The 18,910-nt window shown below is 39.6% G+C and overlaps 1 protein-coding gene across 1 annotated transcript in view; it reads right to left on the bottom strand.

The window, feature by feature from the left end:
• Window positions 1-18,910, bottom strand: part of RPS6KC1 (ribosomal protein S6 kinase C1) — an 85,086-nt gene that overhangs the window by 15,858 nt on the left and 50,318 nt on the right. The window contains exons 10-13 of the mRNA XM_036380488.1: window positions 13,682-13,729; window positions 11,999-12,131; window positions 2,476-4,053; window positions 2,115-2,204 (exon numbers count right to left, since the gene is read on the bottom strand). Of these exons, the coding sequence (XP_036236381.1) occupies window positions 2,115-2,204; window positions 2,476-4,053; window positions 11,999-12,131; window positions 13,682-13,729 (1,849 nt within the window). The remainder of the gene's footprint in view (window positions 1-2,114; window positions 2,205-2,475; window positions 4,054-11,998; window positions 12,132-13,681; window positions 13,730-18,910) is intronic.

Here is an 18,910-nt window from a genome sequence, read left to right on the forward strand (position 1 = left end):
AAATCCTTATTCAAAGAAGCAGCTTGAGAAGAAATGCTTTCATGATAAAGGGGTTCTGGGACATGGTACACTCCTCAAAATGAAAAAAAATTATCATCCAAATTAAGTTTTTTTGCCCCCTGTAATATTGGAACCTAGAGAAAGCTTACTAATGTGATTATTGCTTTTAACACTGGTCAAAAGTTCTAAAACAACATTTACCAGCAGCAGTAGCCCTAAGAAAGCTGCTGTGGACACAGCTATACACCATTACTGAATCATTCCTCATAAAAGAATGGCACTTGAATCCAAAATATATTTTGTGCTGCTAAATTATACCAAGTATTACTCTCCTACTAAAAATTAACATACAACAGCTACGCTAAAGTACAAGCATGCTTCACAGAGGTAACATTAAGATCAAGAAATCTGAAAGGTAGGAATCACGGAGCAGTACCAATTCATCCACCTTGAATACATCTAATACTTGCATTTGCAAATCCTCACCTTGCAGCCACACAAAGCAAATGCAGCCTGGGTAGGGCAGAGAAGGCAGAGAGGGGAGGGCAACTTCAGCAAAAAAAAGCCTGGATGGGTACCACACCTGTGCCGTGAGGTGGAAATAATGACGGTGTGCAAAACTTAATTCTTGCATTCGGGGACTTCTAAATATTATTTCAACTGCTCCCTAAACACTTAATTACTGTAGGAGTTGGCTGGTTGGGGCTTAGGGGGCAAAAAGCACCTCTCTTTGGATCCTCATTAAGGTACAGAAAAATTAAGCTTTGACTTTCACAGCTCATTAATGATGACAGGGTGGGAAAGGCTGCACTTCCATCTTTGCTAGAGCTCGACTGGGGAGCGCTCTGTTCGAGGCTGTGTTAAGGAGGCAGGAAAACACCTCTCTTAACAGGTTGTCACACATGTTGGCAACCAGGACAGCCATCTATTTAACAAACACAGTAATTGCTGGGATTCCCCAATTATCTTGTTCTTGAATAAAAGTGCCCTGAGGGTAGAACGAAGGTGTTGGATTTACTTTGATAGATGAAAAGAATTATTTTCTGTGATACCTGCCCTTTTTACTTGCATAGAAAAGATTTTATTTTTCATTTATCTCAAGAAGCTGACATTCAAAGTTTGTTGAGACCCTAACACCTTTATTCGCAGAGGCAGTTCCTTGCTGCATTTCACTTGAAGAACAAAAACACAGAAGAAACACCTGATGCCAAACTAAATTCAGAACTTCCATGGCTGGTAACTCTTATTCTAAATTTTCCTAAGCACATTTGCAGACCCTGAGCTTGAGGACTACCTGCATGCCAAGTTGCAATGCCTGGCCAGACCATGCACTCTGCAGAAAGTTATGCTGGCATTTCAAGGTTGGAATGAAAACGTAGTAATTTCAACTCTAAGCATAGTTTTTATAAGTTAACTATGAAATTTTTAAAATATGAAGCTGTACATGAAACACCTGATTTTTGGTAGTGACAGCCAAATCACAGCCCACTATATTTGCAGAAAATAAACTGGAAAAAGGAAAAGAGGGAGATCTCAGTTTCAAGTGCCATCCTTGCTATAAGATCCCAAGAGATATTGATTTTATCACCCTCATGATTGATGAAAGCGGTTCTAAGGAAAGAGCTCTCTAAACTATTTCAAAGCCCACTCAGCTCATCAAAAATGTCAGAGGCATCTCTGAGCCTATTAGGGTTGTGTTTTTCAAACCTCTGTGGTGTTCTCCCCCCACCTCTAACAACCCCCCATGTCCTTTGCATGTATAAATTATTATATTTTTAAGGGTCTTAGTGCAACTTTTTCAGCCTAATTTGCTCTTTTCATTTACCAAGATATACTTACACGCAGGAAATAACTGGAAGAAAACAGAACATTTCTAACTTGCTTAAACAAGACATTCAGTACAATTACACGTTATGGAAATGACATAACAAACACCACCACAGTTCAACAATAAAGCAGTTATGAGCCCTGTAGCTTTTTAAGACATTAAGGAAAAGAAGCAAAGAAAACTCAGATATTGCATGATCTCAAACTGTATGCTACAGAGACTACATGAGAAAATGAAAGCTGCTAATCTACTTTCCAAGTGAAACATTGTAGGTGATTGCTCTAACCTGGGGCACAGTACATTCTCTCTATGGCATCGTTGTCACAGGAATCTTCAACCTCCCTCCACCTGCTAAAATACGTTAGCTGAATGTGTCCTAAAAACAAAACGACAGGAGAAATCAAAACATTTTTCCCTTCCATTTTCTGCAGAAGTGAACTGTAATTACTCCTTTTGTAGCTAAAAACAGTATCATTAAGAATAATGGCATCATTAAGTACTAGAAGCTATTACTGGGGGTGAATTTGCTGCACTGATAATGAAGCTCTAGACAGGAAATGAAGATACTAATTACAAGATAAAACGCCTACTCAGTTAATTGGAAGCAACAGCGAATAAAAAGAAATGCATTTGCAAAAGTTCCTGACCTCTATCATTCAATAAGATGTTGTTTGGGTTCAAATCGCGGCACACAATTCCTTCTCTATGTAAAGCATCAAGGGCTACCACCATTTCAGCTGCCCATCTTTGAATGCAATCCTCTGGGATATTAAACCTGGAGGTTAGCGCTAATCTTTCATCGAGGTCCTGAAAAATTTGATGTATTTCCTTCTGCCCTGCTCCTGCTATTTTGTCTTCCTTCTTTGGTGCAGTCTTTTTACTTTCAGTTGCTGGTGACATAGCTGAGTCTGCCTCCTCTTTCCTGCTGTCTTCAGTTTCATTGGAAAACAGCGACACTCCTTCATTCCTTAGCACGTCTGTGTCCAAGCTAACCTCTGGAGCACCTGAGAGCGGGCTGGAAACACATGAACTTTCTTCTTTGCTTGCCATGTTTAAGGAGCAGGCCCCAAGCTCTTGGAACAGAGCCCCATCTTCTGAAGCACCTACCTCTTGGTCAGATGAAAAGAGGGTCCCAAGAGCTCCCTGAGTGACACCACTTTGCTCATCTGCTTCCTTGTGGGCAGGATCGCCCACTTCTGGTGCCACATGATTTGGCTCTTGATCAAATGCTTTGCATGGCTCTGTAGAATTATTTAATTGCAAGACATCAGGTGTTTCTAACAACTTTACTTCTGACATGTCCCTATCAGATTTTGTAAACTTTGTGGGCTTTGACACAGCTGGCTCCTCTGTTTCATCAGACATGCCTGGTAAGTTTATTAGGAGATCAGGCCTTCCTTCATCAATGCTATTCACATCATCAAAAGCAGCATCCTTAAAGGAGATGACTGGCACAGAGTCATTTGAACCCCTGCTCACAGTGTCATGAGCTTTCACTCCCATCTTGCTCTCCAGGGCATCCAAGCTTCTGTCATGATCCGGGACAGAAAACAATGGCTTTAAAGGCTCTGATTTCAGGTTATACAACTTTTCTCCAAACTCAAGCCCCAGGAGCTCACTAGTGCTATCTTTGCTGTCTATCCTGAAGAGCTCCATGGGGCTGTTCTTGGATCTAGTTAACGAGTCCAGTATCCTAGTAGGGCTGGCTATTTCTGACTCGGCATCGTCAATGAACAGCTTTCGTTCCTGAGGTGCAATCTGGGAGGTGAAGCTGTCACTGCCAACAACACTGCACCTCTGCAAGGAACTCCTCTCTTTGGTGTGCAGCCCTTCACTCTCTGCTTTAGCCACTGGTTCCTCACTTAGGGAGCCAGAGTCAATTTTTTCCTGCCCGTATTCATTGCACAACGTTAAATAACTAGTGGTGCACTCTTCTTCTGAGCTGGATGCTGAGTCCATCCACTTGGAACTCTCTTGACCATCTTCCTGGGTACTGCTGTCATCCTGAGAGCTTGGTGTCAGGCTGCTCCTCAGTGGGACCACCTTCAGCATGCTCTCCCCATAGCTTTCTCTGGAATCAGTGCTGCTACCAGTTTCTTTAGGAGTTGGTGTTGGTTGCTCCAGGTAAATTTTAGTTGAACTGGATGTTCTGGATTCAGGAATTTCAAAGCTCTCTTCAGGACTTCTGTTTAGGAACTTACTGACATAAGACCACAGTTTCCCTCCTGAAAAAAAAGAAAAAAGGAGGGGATCTCTTAATTTCACTCAAAATAGAATTTTTTTTTATGAAACAGGAAAATATACTCACTGTCACTATACCCTTATGTCCACGGAGTTATTTGGATCGGCTACCCTAGCAGGAAATAATTACAGGGACCACAACTTGCTTTTCATGTAGATTATTACATAAATATTTAAAGAGCTGCATCTGAGATTAAACTGCTGCTTTTTTATTTCTAAACTTCAGTAAAGTCTCATTACAGAGCATGTCTCAAGTTGCAAAGTAGTCACTACTCTCCACCTGCTGCCTCAAAAGAAGCAAAAACAAAGGAAGATCAAATTGTTTAATGCTCATCACCACCTCTATCTACCCTGAATAATTCTGTACCACAGCTCTAAACTCAGCAGCAGCATTAGTGGAAATGGACTGAAAACTAAACAGCAAGTTCAGTAAGGGAAATTACCATAATAGCTGGATATTTTAAGGGTCCGTGTCTGTCTTCAAAGAAGTTGGGGATTTTAGTTAAATATTGATATACTTCTTCTATTTACTTTAGAATTCAAAAAAAGGTTTTTATGCTTTGCTGCGCCACACAAGGATTTATCAATACTTTAAGTTACACAGGCAAACAGCTCCTTCACAGCATCTAAGAAAGCGGGATCTCCAAAAATAAGTTACATTTAAAAAATACAAACCAGGACTCTTCATGTTTCCAAATGCTGCACAGACTTAAAAAAAAGCTCACAGACTTGAAAACGTAATTTTAGCAAAATAAATCAGGAAGTTACTGTACCTCTTGTATGTGCCAAAGAATTCGGCTTAAAGCTATCAAGTCTCCTTTGACAACTTAGGGAGAAATGCCATGTCAAGACATTTCAACTTCAAAGACTGTACAGAAATTCTGGAAAATGCAGGAGTTTGAACAAAATCTTTGTAAAAGAAAAGATAAGTATCCATCCCACTGGGCATCTGCAAAGTTGGTGGGTTTTTTGTTGGGTTTTTGTTACTTATTTGGATAAAATAGAATTTTATATTTTTCCAAAATACATTCTTTAATAGTTTGGGGTTTTTTAACACTCTCTTTATCAGGCAAAATTCCTTTTAAAAGTACAATAAAAGAAGAAACTATTTATCATTGCCTAGGAACAGATTTTCTATACTCCCAGGTATTTCAAATAAAACTTATCAAAGACAGAAAAACCTTGACACTTTAAAAAATTAATTTGAATAATATAATGTGAAGTTTTCCTGCCCTCCATCCCCCTGGCTAAGACAAGACTTGTTTTTCAAGGGGAAAAAAATATCTTACTGGTTGTGGTGAAAGTAAGTATATTAAAAACACTAAAAGGGAATTCTAACAGCTTGAGTCCAATGGTAAAAATGAAAATTTAGGTCTGTTAATCACCCTGGTTTCTGCCCTAAATACAAACAGAGCTAGCACCAGGTCAGGATGACCCTTGCCACCTTCTAGAATGCAGTGAGAAAGGATGCCAGGAAAAGCAACAGGAGCAAAGGGAAGCAATGCTCACAGAGAAAGGAGCAAGAACTGCTATACTGACCACTGCAAACATAAGCACTTTAAATTCTTACCCAGAGGTGCATTTAAAATATGCACCCAAAGTGTGCCCTGCCACAGCAGCGAGGCACAGCCCCTGGGTCCCTCCCAGCAGAGCAGCAGGGCAGGGACTGACTCCGAGCCTGCCTGGGCACAAGTGACCCCAGGCCCTGTGCCGGTGACACAGAGGGCCCTGGCCCTGCCAGAGCTGCCTCACAGGAGGATTTCAGTCCTGTGAGAAGCAGGGAGCCCCTGCAGGCTCTTCAGGTGAGGCCACTTGCTTTAAACACAACAGGTCACACAGCAGGGCAAAGGCAGCCTGCCCTCGGAGCCCTGCAGCTTGCACAGCACTTCAGGATTACTGCAGCTGATTTGGTGAAAATAAGAGTTGTCCATCCCATAATCACCAGCAGTTCTTTTCTAATGTTATGCTTCTACATTTATTCATATTTTGCTATAAAATGGCAGGGAGATTAAAAAAACAGAAAAGTGAATGAGAAAGAGAGTGAAAAAATACATAATTTTTACATATGTGAGAGTTTATCCTCTTTTCACACTTTTATCCATAAGAATTAATTTCCTTTAAAATTTCAATTAAACTACTTCAAGTACTTTACCCAATTTAATAAAATAATTATTTTTATTATAATTTATTTTTAATAAAATTAATTTGCCCAGTTTATTAACTAGGCGTGGAATGATCCATGTCCATTTCATGCCAAACAATAAAATCTAATTTGAGAACCACCTATTGCATTTAATAAAACACACTATTTAATAAAAAAATATATAGTCTCCCCATCCCACCTGCATTAATGATTAATTAGTACAAGCTAAATATTTTCATCTACGTATTACTAGTGTTTAGTCACAAATTTATTCTGAAAACACAACCCTCAGATGTCAAAGCGTGTTCACAGACCATGACCCATGAAGACTCACAGAAGATTTTTGGAGCTTTGGGAAGTGCCTGGCACAACACCACCTCAGCCTCCAGGTATGGCTTTAATGCAACTATGAGCACCATCAGTGCTTCCTCTGAAGGAAGTTGTAAGAAAAGGTCTTTCTAACAGAGGCCTGCCTTGAGCTTTGACCCAGGGAGACAAAGCTCAAAACCTTCTTCCTGTGCTCTTTTGTCGCATCTCTTTCCTGTGTCATTATTGGACACCAGGTGGGTTTTTACATGTGACACCTGAATGGCTCTCACTGACCCAAATGTTTTGTACCCCTACACTGGTAGGGGGTACAAAATAAGATAAGAAGGGGCTGGGCTGCCTACAATAGGAAGAATGCAAGAATTATCCTTGCACAACTGAAGTTTTTCACCTATTGACAAGTTCAGCTGCTCTTAGGACAACTCCTGTCTTCTGCTCCCTCTGCCTCACTTCATGCAAGATTTCATGCAGCCTCCACTAGATTTGGGCTTCTACTTGGATTACTGCAGCTTAAAGGAGACCCAAGAAAGATTAAGGAAGGAAAAAGAGACATGTTGGGATCAATACTTGAAAAATCCACGGAAAAATCACTGGCAGATTTGAGAGGTTCAGTAAACACAGAAGTTGCAAAAGACAAAAAAGAAATCTCTTTATTTTTACAGTGCTCAAGAATTCACCACTGTCCACTTGTGAAAACAGGGAGAACTGAAACAATTCATTTGTTCTTGCAAATCTATTATCTTAGGTTTTCAAAAAGAAGTTGTTCGTTATTCATGACTTGTATTTAAGAACCACACTGGAAATGACTACTTACTGCAACTTCAACTTAAGAGTTAAACACAAGTAAACAAAACAAAACAAAAATTATGTCCAAATATGTTAAAATACAAATATTTCAAGACTGGCCTCCTGGTCAAGTGGAAATACGTAAATAAATGCCATGCAATAATTGTGTTCTATAGTGAAAAACAACAATTTCATTCCTTTTTGAAAACATTCAATCCAGGGTCAAACAAAAGTGATATTTGTATCTGCGTATGTAATTATGCCTTTATGAATGACATACTAATAATCTTTCACCCTCTCCCCATGTGTTGTGTAAGATCAAGAAAACCCATTAGCAAACCAGGCTAATATAGTATCAGGAATCTATAAAAACTAAAATTACAGAAATCAATCCAAACAAGTAAGCTTCAGTCACTGTCAGATAGTCCAACAGACTAAATACTATAAAAGCTACAGTATTAAGCTAAAGTTTATTAGTGTTTAATGCCATTTCAGAACTCTATTATTAACATGACTAATTATTACGTTTGTTTTCTTCCACCATGAACTGATTCTACAACCAGCCTAGTTCAGTCTTTCTGGTTTTATAAGCACATGAAAATCATCAAGTTCCACATTCTTCTGCAGTTATTCAGTGAAAAATTTCTTATTAGCAGTGCCATACTTTACCACATTTCCAGTATTCTGGAGCTTACACCTTTGCTTCTAAAGGCAGAAAGTTAGTGTTCAAAATAATCAACAGGAAATTCAGCATAAAGTGACCAAGTGATGAAGCTGACTAGAAATCTTTTATATTCTTTCAAACATTTCTGCAGCTTTTTTAATAGCACTTGATGTAGGAACACCAAAAAGAAAATACAGAGACTATATAGTACATAAAACAGAATAAAACAAAACCTAACAGATCAGCAAATTTATCTCCTAAACATGTTTTTTGTTCCAGCTGAAAAATTCACGACCAGTTGGATTCTTCCTTACCCAGTTATCAGACACTTCCCATTTCAGTTTCACATCCTGAAAGACTGGCTAAGGAGATGTATTTCAAAATAAATCAATAGCTTTTGCTAGCTTGGCCCATGAGATTATTCCCAAGGATGAAGTACTGCAATTCTCGCAGAACTGGAATGCAGCTCAGAATGCAGCAGTCACTGTATTTAGGAAATCCCAAACAAAGTCAAAGTGAACAACCCAGGCTTACAAATAATTGTAATGTGATAGGGAAGAAAAATACAGTAATGAAAGACATATGCTTGAATTATTCTCCAAAACTGGGCCCAACTCTCTACATCACTGCATAAGGATTTGTGTATGGCCAGGACTTCCAATCATAAACCATGCACCTCATGAGAATTAATAACCTTCCTTGCTGGAAAAGGAACAATTCCATGGTTTTCAAAGAATCACTGCCTCCTCTAGGCAACAGAGACATGCCTACTGGTAAACTTCACCATGCTAATGCAATGGCTACAAAAAGTGGGGCTTGCACAGTTCCTAGGCCAAAAGCAAAGCAGACACACAGGCACTGCCATGGCACAACAACAATATGCCACAGCATCCCAAAGGCAGGCACAGTAGAGCTGCAGCTCCACATGAACAGGAAGCTGAGCTCCTGCCTAATCTCCAACATGACAGTAGTTACAAGCACCAGAGTCCTGCATCTGCAGTCCTGTATTTCCAGTGCTGCTGGTGAATCTCTGCTGCAAGGTTTGCTAGTTTAGGCAAAGCTCCAATGCACTTTGAGCAAAAGCTGCTATTCCAAAGCAGCCTCCTGAAAAAGTCACTTGCCAAGGAGCATATCACCTTCCCTACATTTTCTGATTGCTGTCAAATATTTACAGCTAGCATTATCTCCTCTCCTAACAACAAATCCCCAGCTTTGCAAGCCAGAGCGCTGCCGTGGTGTTGTCTATCAATTGCTGCGTGCAGCAAGCCTCTTCAGCAGGAAGTTTCTTGAGTGCTCTCCAGATTGATAGGAACTCCAGCTTGTTTATGCTTAAAGAGATTTGACAGCTTCTAACAGCCACTTAAACTTTGATGTCCCATGGAAGCCCCCCAGCCTATTTTGAAGCATCTGTTTCTAAAATTTCAGTTGTTAATAGTGCCAGGAAGAAGTGAGGCCTTATTAACATCAGATTGGCTCTCTCCCACACTAGAACTTGGCAAGTGCTTTCCAAAAAAGCTACAAGATAACTTTATGGACTTTTGTGCTTCTGATGCATCCTTGAAGCCTGTCACTGTGGAGGGGAGAAAAGTCTCTAAAAGAACCCAAGACCCCACTCACCAACTCTAGGCATGTTACACCATCATGATTTACCTCTGGAGTCAGTGGTCAAGCTTGCAAAATTCCACACAAAACCTAACAGTGCTGCTCTTAATAATGTAGTTAAAATCTACCATGAACAGGAAACAGTGAGCAGCTTAGCAAACAAATATTGTCCATTCATAACATTAAAACCCTGCATTTGCTACAATACGAGCCACTACCCATTTAAATTAGTATTTTACCCTTCAAACTCACAGTGGTGTAGCTAACATACCTAACATCATAAATCAGCACCACTTACAAATTTGACTGGCACAATCTTATTGCTTACTAGAATTACTTGGAGTAGGAATATTTAGATCATTTATAAGTTATTAAATAAAATTTCAAGAGACTATTACTTAAGAAGTACTGTCTTAGAAATTTTTATCCTTTCCCAACATCAACTACAAGCACCTTCTCTGTTCATATCTAGTCTGAGATGGACAACATTTTAAGATAGGTTTGTCTATAGGGATTCCTGGTGTTATTATCATTGTAATTTAAAGAATGAGTACTACTAACATAAGACTGATCTGATCAAGACCATCATCAGTGGGGTGAGCAAGACTACTCTGCAAATAGTGCAGCATAACTTCAGCCCTATTTTTATTTATCCTTTATTCACGCAGAGTTAAAAGCCTTTCTCCTGAATCCCTTTCCAGCATCAGTGTCACAGCAGGGTGAGGAGCAGTGGCCATTGCCCCAGTTTGGGATTTGGAATCAGGCCCTACATCTGCAATACACTTATTGAATACATTCTCAGGCAATTTACTCATCACTGTGTACCCCAGCTACCCCTCTTTACAACAGAATATATCACTCTTCCTTTCCCTTTTGTGTCTTCTGAGCCCAGACAGTAGGTTCATGAAAATGAAAGAGCTCTGTTCATGCAATGTCTCTATTTTTCTTACTGTTATCACAAAAAAAATTAACACTTCCAGAGGATTGTCTTTGTCAGCTGCTCACATTAGGCCTTCCTTAGAACTTTTGTTCTTACATCTGACCACTTCTCCCACAAAATTCCACTACTACTCCACTCACTTTTCCAGCTGTCTCAAGGAAGTCCTACAGTTTTGCTCTTCCTAAAGAGAAGAGCAAAACTGTAGGACTTCAGAAACTTCAGAAATATGTAATTTAAATTATAATTATGTAATTATGCTAGTCTTAAGAGCAGCTGGTATCTGACAAGGGTTGTGGGTGAGATTTTTTGTTTGGTTTGGAGCTTATTTGGTTGTGGGTATTTAAAAATACTTTTTCTCTAAACAAAATATAACAGCTTATATGGAGATTGCAGCCCAGGTGAGAATTTCCCAATTATTGTGTCTATTATTATATACACACCTCAAAAAAAGTGCTGCACTGTACAGAGCAGCACTGTAAATTCCCAAGATCACCATCAGGCACTACTGCAACGTGAGGCTTTTCTTCCTGCATCAGTGCTCATGACAAAACCAAGTCACACATTGCAGAAACATTCATTCCTGTTGTAAAGCTAGCTTTAGCTGGCCTCATATGACAAATTGTTCATGAAAAAGCCAAAATCTAAGTTATTAGGGGGAAAAAGAAATAATATTCAATGTAATAAAATTATCTTCTCTATCAGCCAGCTTAGTTTCTTCACATCATCCATTTTGTCTGAGTTATTAACATTTCCTAAAAAAATAACTATTAGCAACCCCAAAATTTATATTCTGCACTCATTCTAAACAAATATGGGTAATTACATTTAGGGAATATTTAAATCCAGGTGTTAGACAAAAAAATCAAAATGTAATTATTTTGTGCCACCTGTTCCCTGTACATTTAACAGGAATTTTATAAATAGTTTGAAGGCACAACTCTGTGGTTCTGCTTTGAACTCCTGTGTGATGCCACTAGCTATTTTCTTAAAAATCCAGATCAGAGCAATATTAATCAACAGGAAAATGTTCATGGTTTTTAGCAGAGCTATTAAATTCTTGTGTAAATACTTGTCATTTTAACTAGAAGATGCTAAAAAGATTTACTAGTTAAAGTTTACAAAAGTAGCCAAAGACTTCATCTCTGAGAGCTAACTGTAAATAATGCAGATAGTTGTTGCAGCCAAAGCACTCCCTCTCCTGTAGAAAATAAACAGTTGGAAGCCTTCAATACTGCTACAATTCAAGGATTTGAGGCCACTTGAAGCAGGAATCAGATCCACTGCAGAATAAGAGGCGAAAAGGGAGGGACAGAGGAACGGAGTGGGGTGTCTTACCTGACACCTCTCTGCCACACTAAAATATTTTAACTGGATGTATGAGAGATTCATTTGACAATGAAGTGCACCATTGATTAAAACTAAAAACCTTTGATTCTTTTCAACAATATGCTTAAAGGAGAGACAAACCTTCTGCGTGCTGCAGCACAAGGAAGACAGACTCCTCAGAGATGATGTACTTGTGCAGACACACCATGTTGGGCACGCAGCGGGGGATGATGGTCGTTCTGCTCCTGCTGCACTCACTACTTTTCCTTAGACCCTGACAGAGAACAAAAAGGTCAGTTGTACCCTCAGTTGCCTTTGGAGCCTGCTGTGCTCTGTGTTTATCAACCAAACTAATCTATCCGAGTTACTCTGGGCTTCAGAGAAACCACTCATCTGCTGCTCTATGCCCCTCGGTCCCCCGAGGCTGTGCTGATGGCATCTGGCGCGTTTCCAGAGAACAGAAGATGGCACAAAGCTGCCATTAAAATCAATTACATGGGTCAATGTTTTTATTAGAATCTCTCTCAAACTAAGTCATCAGGATGACACTCAGTTATTTCCCTGTGACCTTTTTTTAAAATTTTATTTTTGCGCGTGACCAAAAGACACTATTAAAAAAATTCAATTCAAGTCTTAAAGACAAAAGAATGCCTTAGCCTCACAGGTAATCCTCACATTTCCATTTTACTTTACTAAAGACAGCAACCACCTCAATAAAAAAGGAAAGGAAAGGATTAGTCTCCTTGAGAGGCAATGATTTTTGGGAGGTAGTGCAGGGATGAAGTTGCCAGAAGTGAAAAAATTGATGTGGGAGGGTGGAAGGGAGGGGAGAGAGAAAGAGAAAAAAAATTATGTCAATAGTGTGACCTATTACAATATTGATAAACATAGGCAGTTACATGGGAAATTCAATGTTACCCTATCTGCCAGCAGATAATGTGAGGTTCTAATATAAAATATTCACAAACGAACCTTCTTGAGAAACAAACAGGTTTGCTGTATCCTGCACATACAATTTCAAAGGCCGATGCACAAAGTTAAGGTGGGTTGTAAGCCAGATCTGAAGCAAAATGTTAACAAGTAATTAAAGCTTCATGTTTGGGACACAGCTTTTTTTCCATCCTTCCTGCCATTAGCAGTGGAATTCATGTCAAGGGGAGCCTGAAGTAAATGGCCACAAAAACAATACTCATAACTAAACCAGTTGTCAGCATCACAAATGCTCTGAGTACATTCGGGTCTTGAGCTGAACACTTACTGAAACATCAAAGAGTAATGCAAAAAATTTTATTCTGACCAAATAACTGTACAGAAATGTAGTGGGTTATCTCAGTTATCTCAGACTACTGATGTAAAACATAAGGAAACAAATTTAAAGAAGGCCAGTTGTACATTTCATCCAGAACCCACTTAGGCCAGCAGGATATTCCTCAGTTAAAAAAGACCAAACACAAAGTGCGGTCAATGTGCTTAGATTAAGGAGAATTTTCACCTTTGTCAGAAGTCCTGAGCCACCAAGACTTTAGAGATGTTTTAAAGCAGCACATGAAATGTGTGATTTTTTACCAAAGCCTGCAAAGGTGTTGGCCTCAATAACCAGAAGTATCTCAGGTGACTAAACCAGCACATCTGAGCACTAGGGATGTTAGAGAGAAAGGAAAGAAAAGGAATGCAACCAAACACCGACAAAAAGAATTCCAGGGCACTTAACATATATTACCATAACAACAATATATTGCAGGGATACCTCTATAAATTACATACAAACTGATCTTTGTGTGCTGGTGTAATTTCAGAGGCCATAAAATAAAAGATTTTACTCACCTTCAATATAAAAGTCTGCTGTGTTCTAGTGTCCATTACAAGCAAAACCTAAGCAAAAAGTAATCAGAATTTATTTAGGATTCACAGGAGTAAGCAAACAAAACTTCTCGTTATAGTTCCTAAATCTAATGCTGAACACTCTTAAAAAGAAATTATATAATCAATTTAAAAATTAAACCCCTGCAGCATACAGACTTGACAACCAGTCTTTTTTTTTAGCAAAAAAATGACTGAGGATATAGATCTCTAAAATTAGGGTAACAACAACAAAAAAGAGGATTTATTTAAAGAGAAAAGTGTGGATGGGTTTGCTGCAGAGGCAAGAACACCTACAGCTGCAAAGAGCATCTCTGCTAGCAGTGCATCACCTCTACTGAAAGCACTTTAAACACAACAATGAGAGAAGCACTAAATAGCACCTACACTCCTAGCAAGCTCCATTTGGTTACGGGTAGAAAACAAACCATATATGTGTATATACATTTAGGAAACTGCATCCTTAGAAAGCTGGAACCCTCTGCCTTCAAGTCACCCTGCCCAGGAATTAAGTGTTTTCAAACCCTAAGAACACAGATGTGCTTGAAAAGCACCAGCTGCAAGACAGCCACACAAGCAGCACAAGCTCAACCCTCCTCTAGGAACAAGAGTGTGCCCTTATTGTTTATTTACAGCAGACATTGTAAGCTTCCAGTATAAATATTCACATACAGTTATAGCAAAATATTTAGGCTGCAAAATGAAACTCCTAAAGGGCGTCTCTCCCTTGGTGGCACTGGGGTTACCTAACACTGGGTTGAACAGACAAGGAGCAGTGAAGATCAAGTCAGAGAGTCAAAGACTTCTTGCAGAGGAATGACGCATCAGGAGCAACAAGGCGTCATCAGGTGGCAGAAGGAGAACAGCACCCAGCCTCCCCGGGCTCCCTGCTGCGAGGGGTAGCAACGCAGCCATGCTCTGCTGTCTCTGGATGGCAGCATCCAAAACCTACTTCTCTCCCCACTGCATCTCAAACATCAGAAGGAGAACTGAAGTATTTTCTAATCATTTCTCACTCATGATATTTCACCAAAGTAAACGAAGTCACAGACTCGTCCCCATTTCAAAGACCTCCTCTTTTACTAGGGTTGCAGACAATTTTAAAAGCTTTCTGTATCTTTGAGGGGGAAAAAATATCAACAGAAGTTGGTGCTACTGAGATTCTTTTAACAAAGGAATGACACACAGTTTCCATTTCAAGGGCATGGTAAGGAAAGGCAAATATTCCCAGTCTTTTGAGTTGGCCAAACAACTTTTTAGGCCTCTTACATAGGGCTTCCAGAAACAGTGGAAACCAACTCAATAAATAACAACTGCAAAACTGGTTTTGTTATCCTTGCTTAACCAATAGGTGTAAAATTAAAATTAAAGAAAAACACAAAACCACACCAACCAACCAAAGAAAATCAACAGAACAAGAGAAAAAATAAAAGCCACTTTACAAGAAGATGCCAAAAGAAGATAAAAATGGTTTGGAAACATGTATGTGTTTACAATCACTCTCCTTCCTCTTCTCCCAAGTTTGTTTGCAACTAGACACTGTTCACATTGAGGCAATAAATACGAGAACATATGTGATTTTTTTTTAAAATGTGCCCTTTGACTGTCAATATCTCCCAAACAGGTGTTGGCTAAATGATTATAAATTGGCCTCTGGATACACCTCTTCAACTGAGCCGTACAGGACTGGCGATAATATAATTAGACCTAAAAACATCAGGCTGGTGAATGCTTTCCATCTGTTTGGCAATAATGTTTAGTTAACAATAGTCTTTAAAAGAAGCACCTTCAACTTCAGTTCTTAAAGTTATTTATAGGGCCATTCTTAACACACCAGCACTCTTGCTAACAAGAGCTTTAGCCACTTGGAAATTATTAGCCATACAGCTGTATATGAAAAGGAATGGCAGCATTTAACATCTGTATCTCTCCAGATTTACAAGCATCAACCTCATTTAAAGTCATTTCTTAATGAACAGTTCCGTGGTCTGTATTAATATTATAGTTGCATGCACAAAGATCATAAGGAGCCAAACATTTTTTTAATACCAACAGTAGGCCAATCAGTAATGAAGCTGTCAGCATAAAGGACAGAATAATAGCTTCTTTAACCCTCAAACAGGATTTGTTCATTTGTAGAGTAGAAGACACCAATTTAAAAACTGCTCATGGGTTTGCTCACCTTTATAAAGACAAAAATCTAATTTGGTACTAATTTGATACAATTGTCTTTCCAATAAAAGGCTCCTAAAGCCATCTTTTATTCCATGATAAAACAACTGCTATAACTAAAACTGTCATGAAATAATTACCTTTGATAGCATACCTTATTGCACAAATACAATTAATGTATTCCTCCCTTTCATTTTTCACACTTGCTTATCAGCACTGTATTAGCATATGGTGCAACAGAAGAGATTACTGAGCCCTCTCCCCCTAAGTTGAGGTACAGAACCACCACCACCAAGGCCAATAAAGCAGGCAGCAGCTCCCTGTAGGGTAACTTCATCTGCTGCTATATTGCAGCATCAACACGAAAGCAGCAGCTACACTTTTATACCTGCAATAACAACAACTAATATCCCTGTGCCTTTGAGGTTAACTACCTGCATGGACTATCCAGTGCAACCGACCAGCTCCTTTCTTTTTGCTTTCTATCAAGCATCCTCCCTTCCCCGAGTGACTAACACCTCATTTACAGCTCCACTTCCTTTTAGGGACAATTATTTCTTTGTTGATTCAGTACCAGTCTTTGGGAAGACTGTGTACTTCAAAATGGACTTCAATAAGCCCAGGAAGAGCCTTGGAAGTAACTTCAGAAATTCATGTAGTGATGGTCCATTTGGCCCTGGCAGACTGCAGACTTTACAAATCAAAATTTGTTTCAAGGGAAAGCAGCCTGCATGCATTATTACAAAGATGTGGTTTAACCAGTTTCTCCCAAATAATTAAAGGACAACATGAATGGGGAAGTCACTATCAGAAAGCTATTTCAGGAAGGGGTAAGTCCAGGAAAGAGAGGGTCACAAGTATATTTGCTTGAATGTTTATCACTCACCCAGAGCAGAGAAAGGTCAGCAGCTCTTGGATGCATTACAACACTGCTGCAGAAGGGCACAACTGACCCAGGTGCCAACTTACTCTCCTCACCTCATGTTTTACAGCCAATTTATAGACAGCAGTGCACCAAGCCTCCTGTTTGCATTTCTTCACACTTCCCTCCAGCGGCAAAAGTGGTTTTGTAATTCTAAGATTCCTTTTTAAAATGCAAAGTGACAAGTCTTCACCTTAAAGGCACGATGGGACAAAACAAGATTCCACAGAGCATCCCCTGGGACAGAGCTCTGCTATTCTCCAGAGCAGATCACACAGAGATGCTGGCATTAGCCAAGGTTGCTTCATAGCTCACAGAGCTGACAGAACCTCTTTCACCATGTAAGTTGTAATATTTAACTTCTCCTAACAACAAACTGCCAGCTGTAACAATCACCATCCTGTCTCAGAGAGGAGGGAGAAGAAGGCACAGCAGGGCACTCCTGGGCACTGAGCAACTAGACTGTGACACAAAAGGAGACAAGGCAAAATCCTATTTGTAATACTAATGGATGAACAGAGTCAAGGTCCACATATCATGCTGGCTCTTACAGCTCTGTTGCTTACTCATTCTTTCTCTATTTTTTTGCACTGATGACAACCTCAACATGGCCAAAAACACTGACACACAAATAGCAATCACCACAAATAAATATCTAATGTAAATAAGTGTCTTCAGCACAGACATCCTAATTTTGTACAAGCACTGGAACTCTCAGGAACCTCCCAAAAAACAAGTGAACACAGCAGCACTGCATGACAGCATCTCAGTAAAGTGCAGACAGCAATACCCCTCCATGATGCCAAATAGGATTTCCTACTTGTGAATTTTTTTTCCTGTCCTAAGTCAAGAGTTAATTCTGATGCTGACAGCAGCTACTTAAAAAAATTAGCTTCTTAGATTTGATTTACAGTGTACCCAACAGCTTAGAGGAAAATAAATTCAATTCAATTCAATATAGTAGGTCCAATTAATTGGAGAAAAATAAAATAAAACCTGCTTGGTAAATAACCATAGTCTAGCTTTAAGAAAATTGTTCATTTTAAGATCCTTTAAATGCACAGAAATTAGCAAATGTTTCGGTATGCTAATTTTTTTTAATTAAAAGATATTTCTGCAGTAAAAGCTCTTTCATATGCACTACTGATTCTTCATCAAACGTTAAGTTTCCAACTTAACACCAGTATAGCCGGTGGCAGCCTGAAGGTTTACCATCTGCTGCCACCCAAAGTCACGGTGGCCACCTTCAGAACATATGCATCAAAGCCCTGAGATAAGAGACTGAAGGAATACTGCAGAAGTCAGCATAAGGGGGAGCACAGAGCCAGGGGCAGGCAACAGGCAAGGCACCAGGAAAAGAGAACATGGTGAACCAGCAGTCACCCCAGCGAGCAGCCAGCCAAGGTCACGGGGGACAGCTCTGGAGAAGGAAGGGCTGCTCTGAGCGCTGCTCTCCCGCCGGTGGCTTTAACACCAGCGCACAAATCCTGCCACACATTTGTTTCCCCAGTTCCCCTTCCTTTTCTGGGATTTCCCCCCCCCCCCCCTTCTTCCCTTCCCTGCCTGATTGTTTTCCTAGTTTCTGTTCTTCCATAGTACAGAACATACCTGTGCTTTTTATTTACTGGAGCAGCTTTTAACAGTAATCAAAACAAACACGTCAACACACTTGCTTACAAAAATGTGACTTTAAGTTCACTAACAGAAGTGAAAAATAGCTCATGCCCGATCAAAGAAAATTGAGTAAGATCTCTTACTGCAGAATCAGACAGCAGAAAGGTTTCCAAGACAGACCACAGCTAAGGGATTACTTTAAAACCAGCTCAATTTTGTTATTAAATTGCTGCTTTACACTGAAAACACATCATGTAAATATTGCCACCAGTGGGCCACCTATTAACTCTGGTCCTTATCTGCTAAACAAATGTACCCTTATCATAGGATAGACACTCTAGCTAAAGTCCTACAAACTTGTATATACATCAGATGATCATCTAGGATTTTTTCTCCTGTGTTTACCCCACCAGCTGGAAAATGCTGTAGTGAGAGATGACAAGGAATGAGACAAGTCATCCACCTGATCCCTGGCACGAGTATTT

This window comes from Molothrus ater, chromosome 3, assembly GCF_012460135.2.
Source record: "Molothrus ater isolate BHLD 08-10-18 breed brown headed cowbird chromosome 3, BPBGC_Mater_1.1, whole genome shotgun sequence".
NCBI classification, from domain to species: Eukaryota; Metazoa; Chordata; class Aves; order Passeriformes; family Icteridae; genus Molothrus; species Molothrus ater.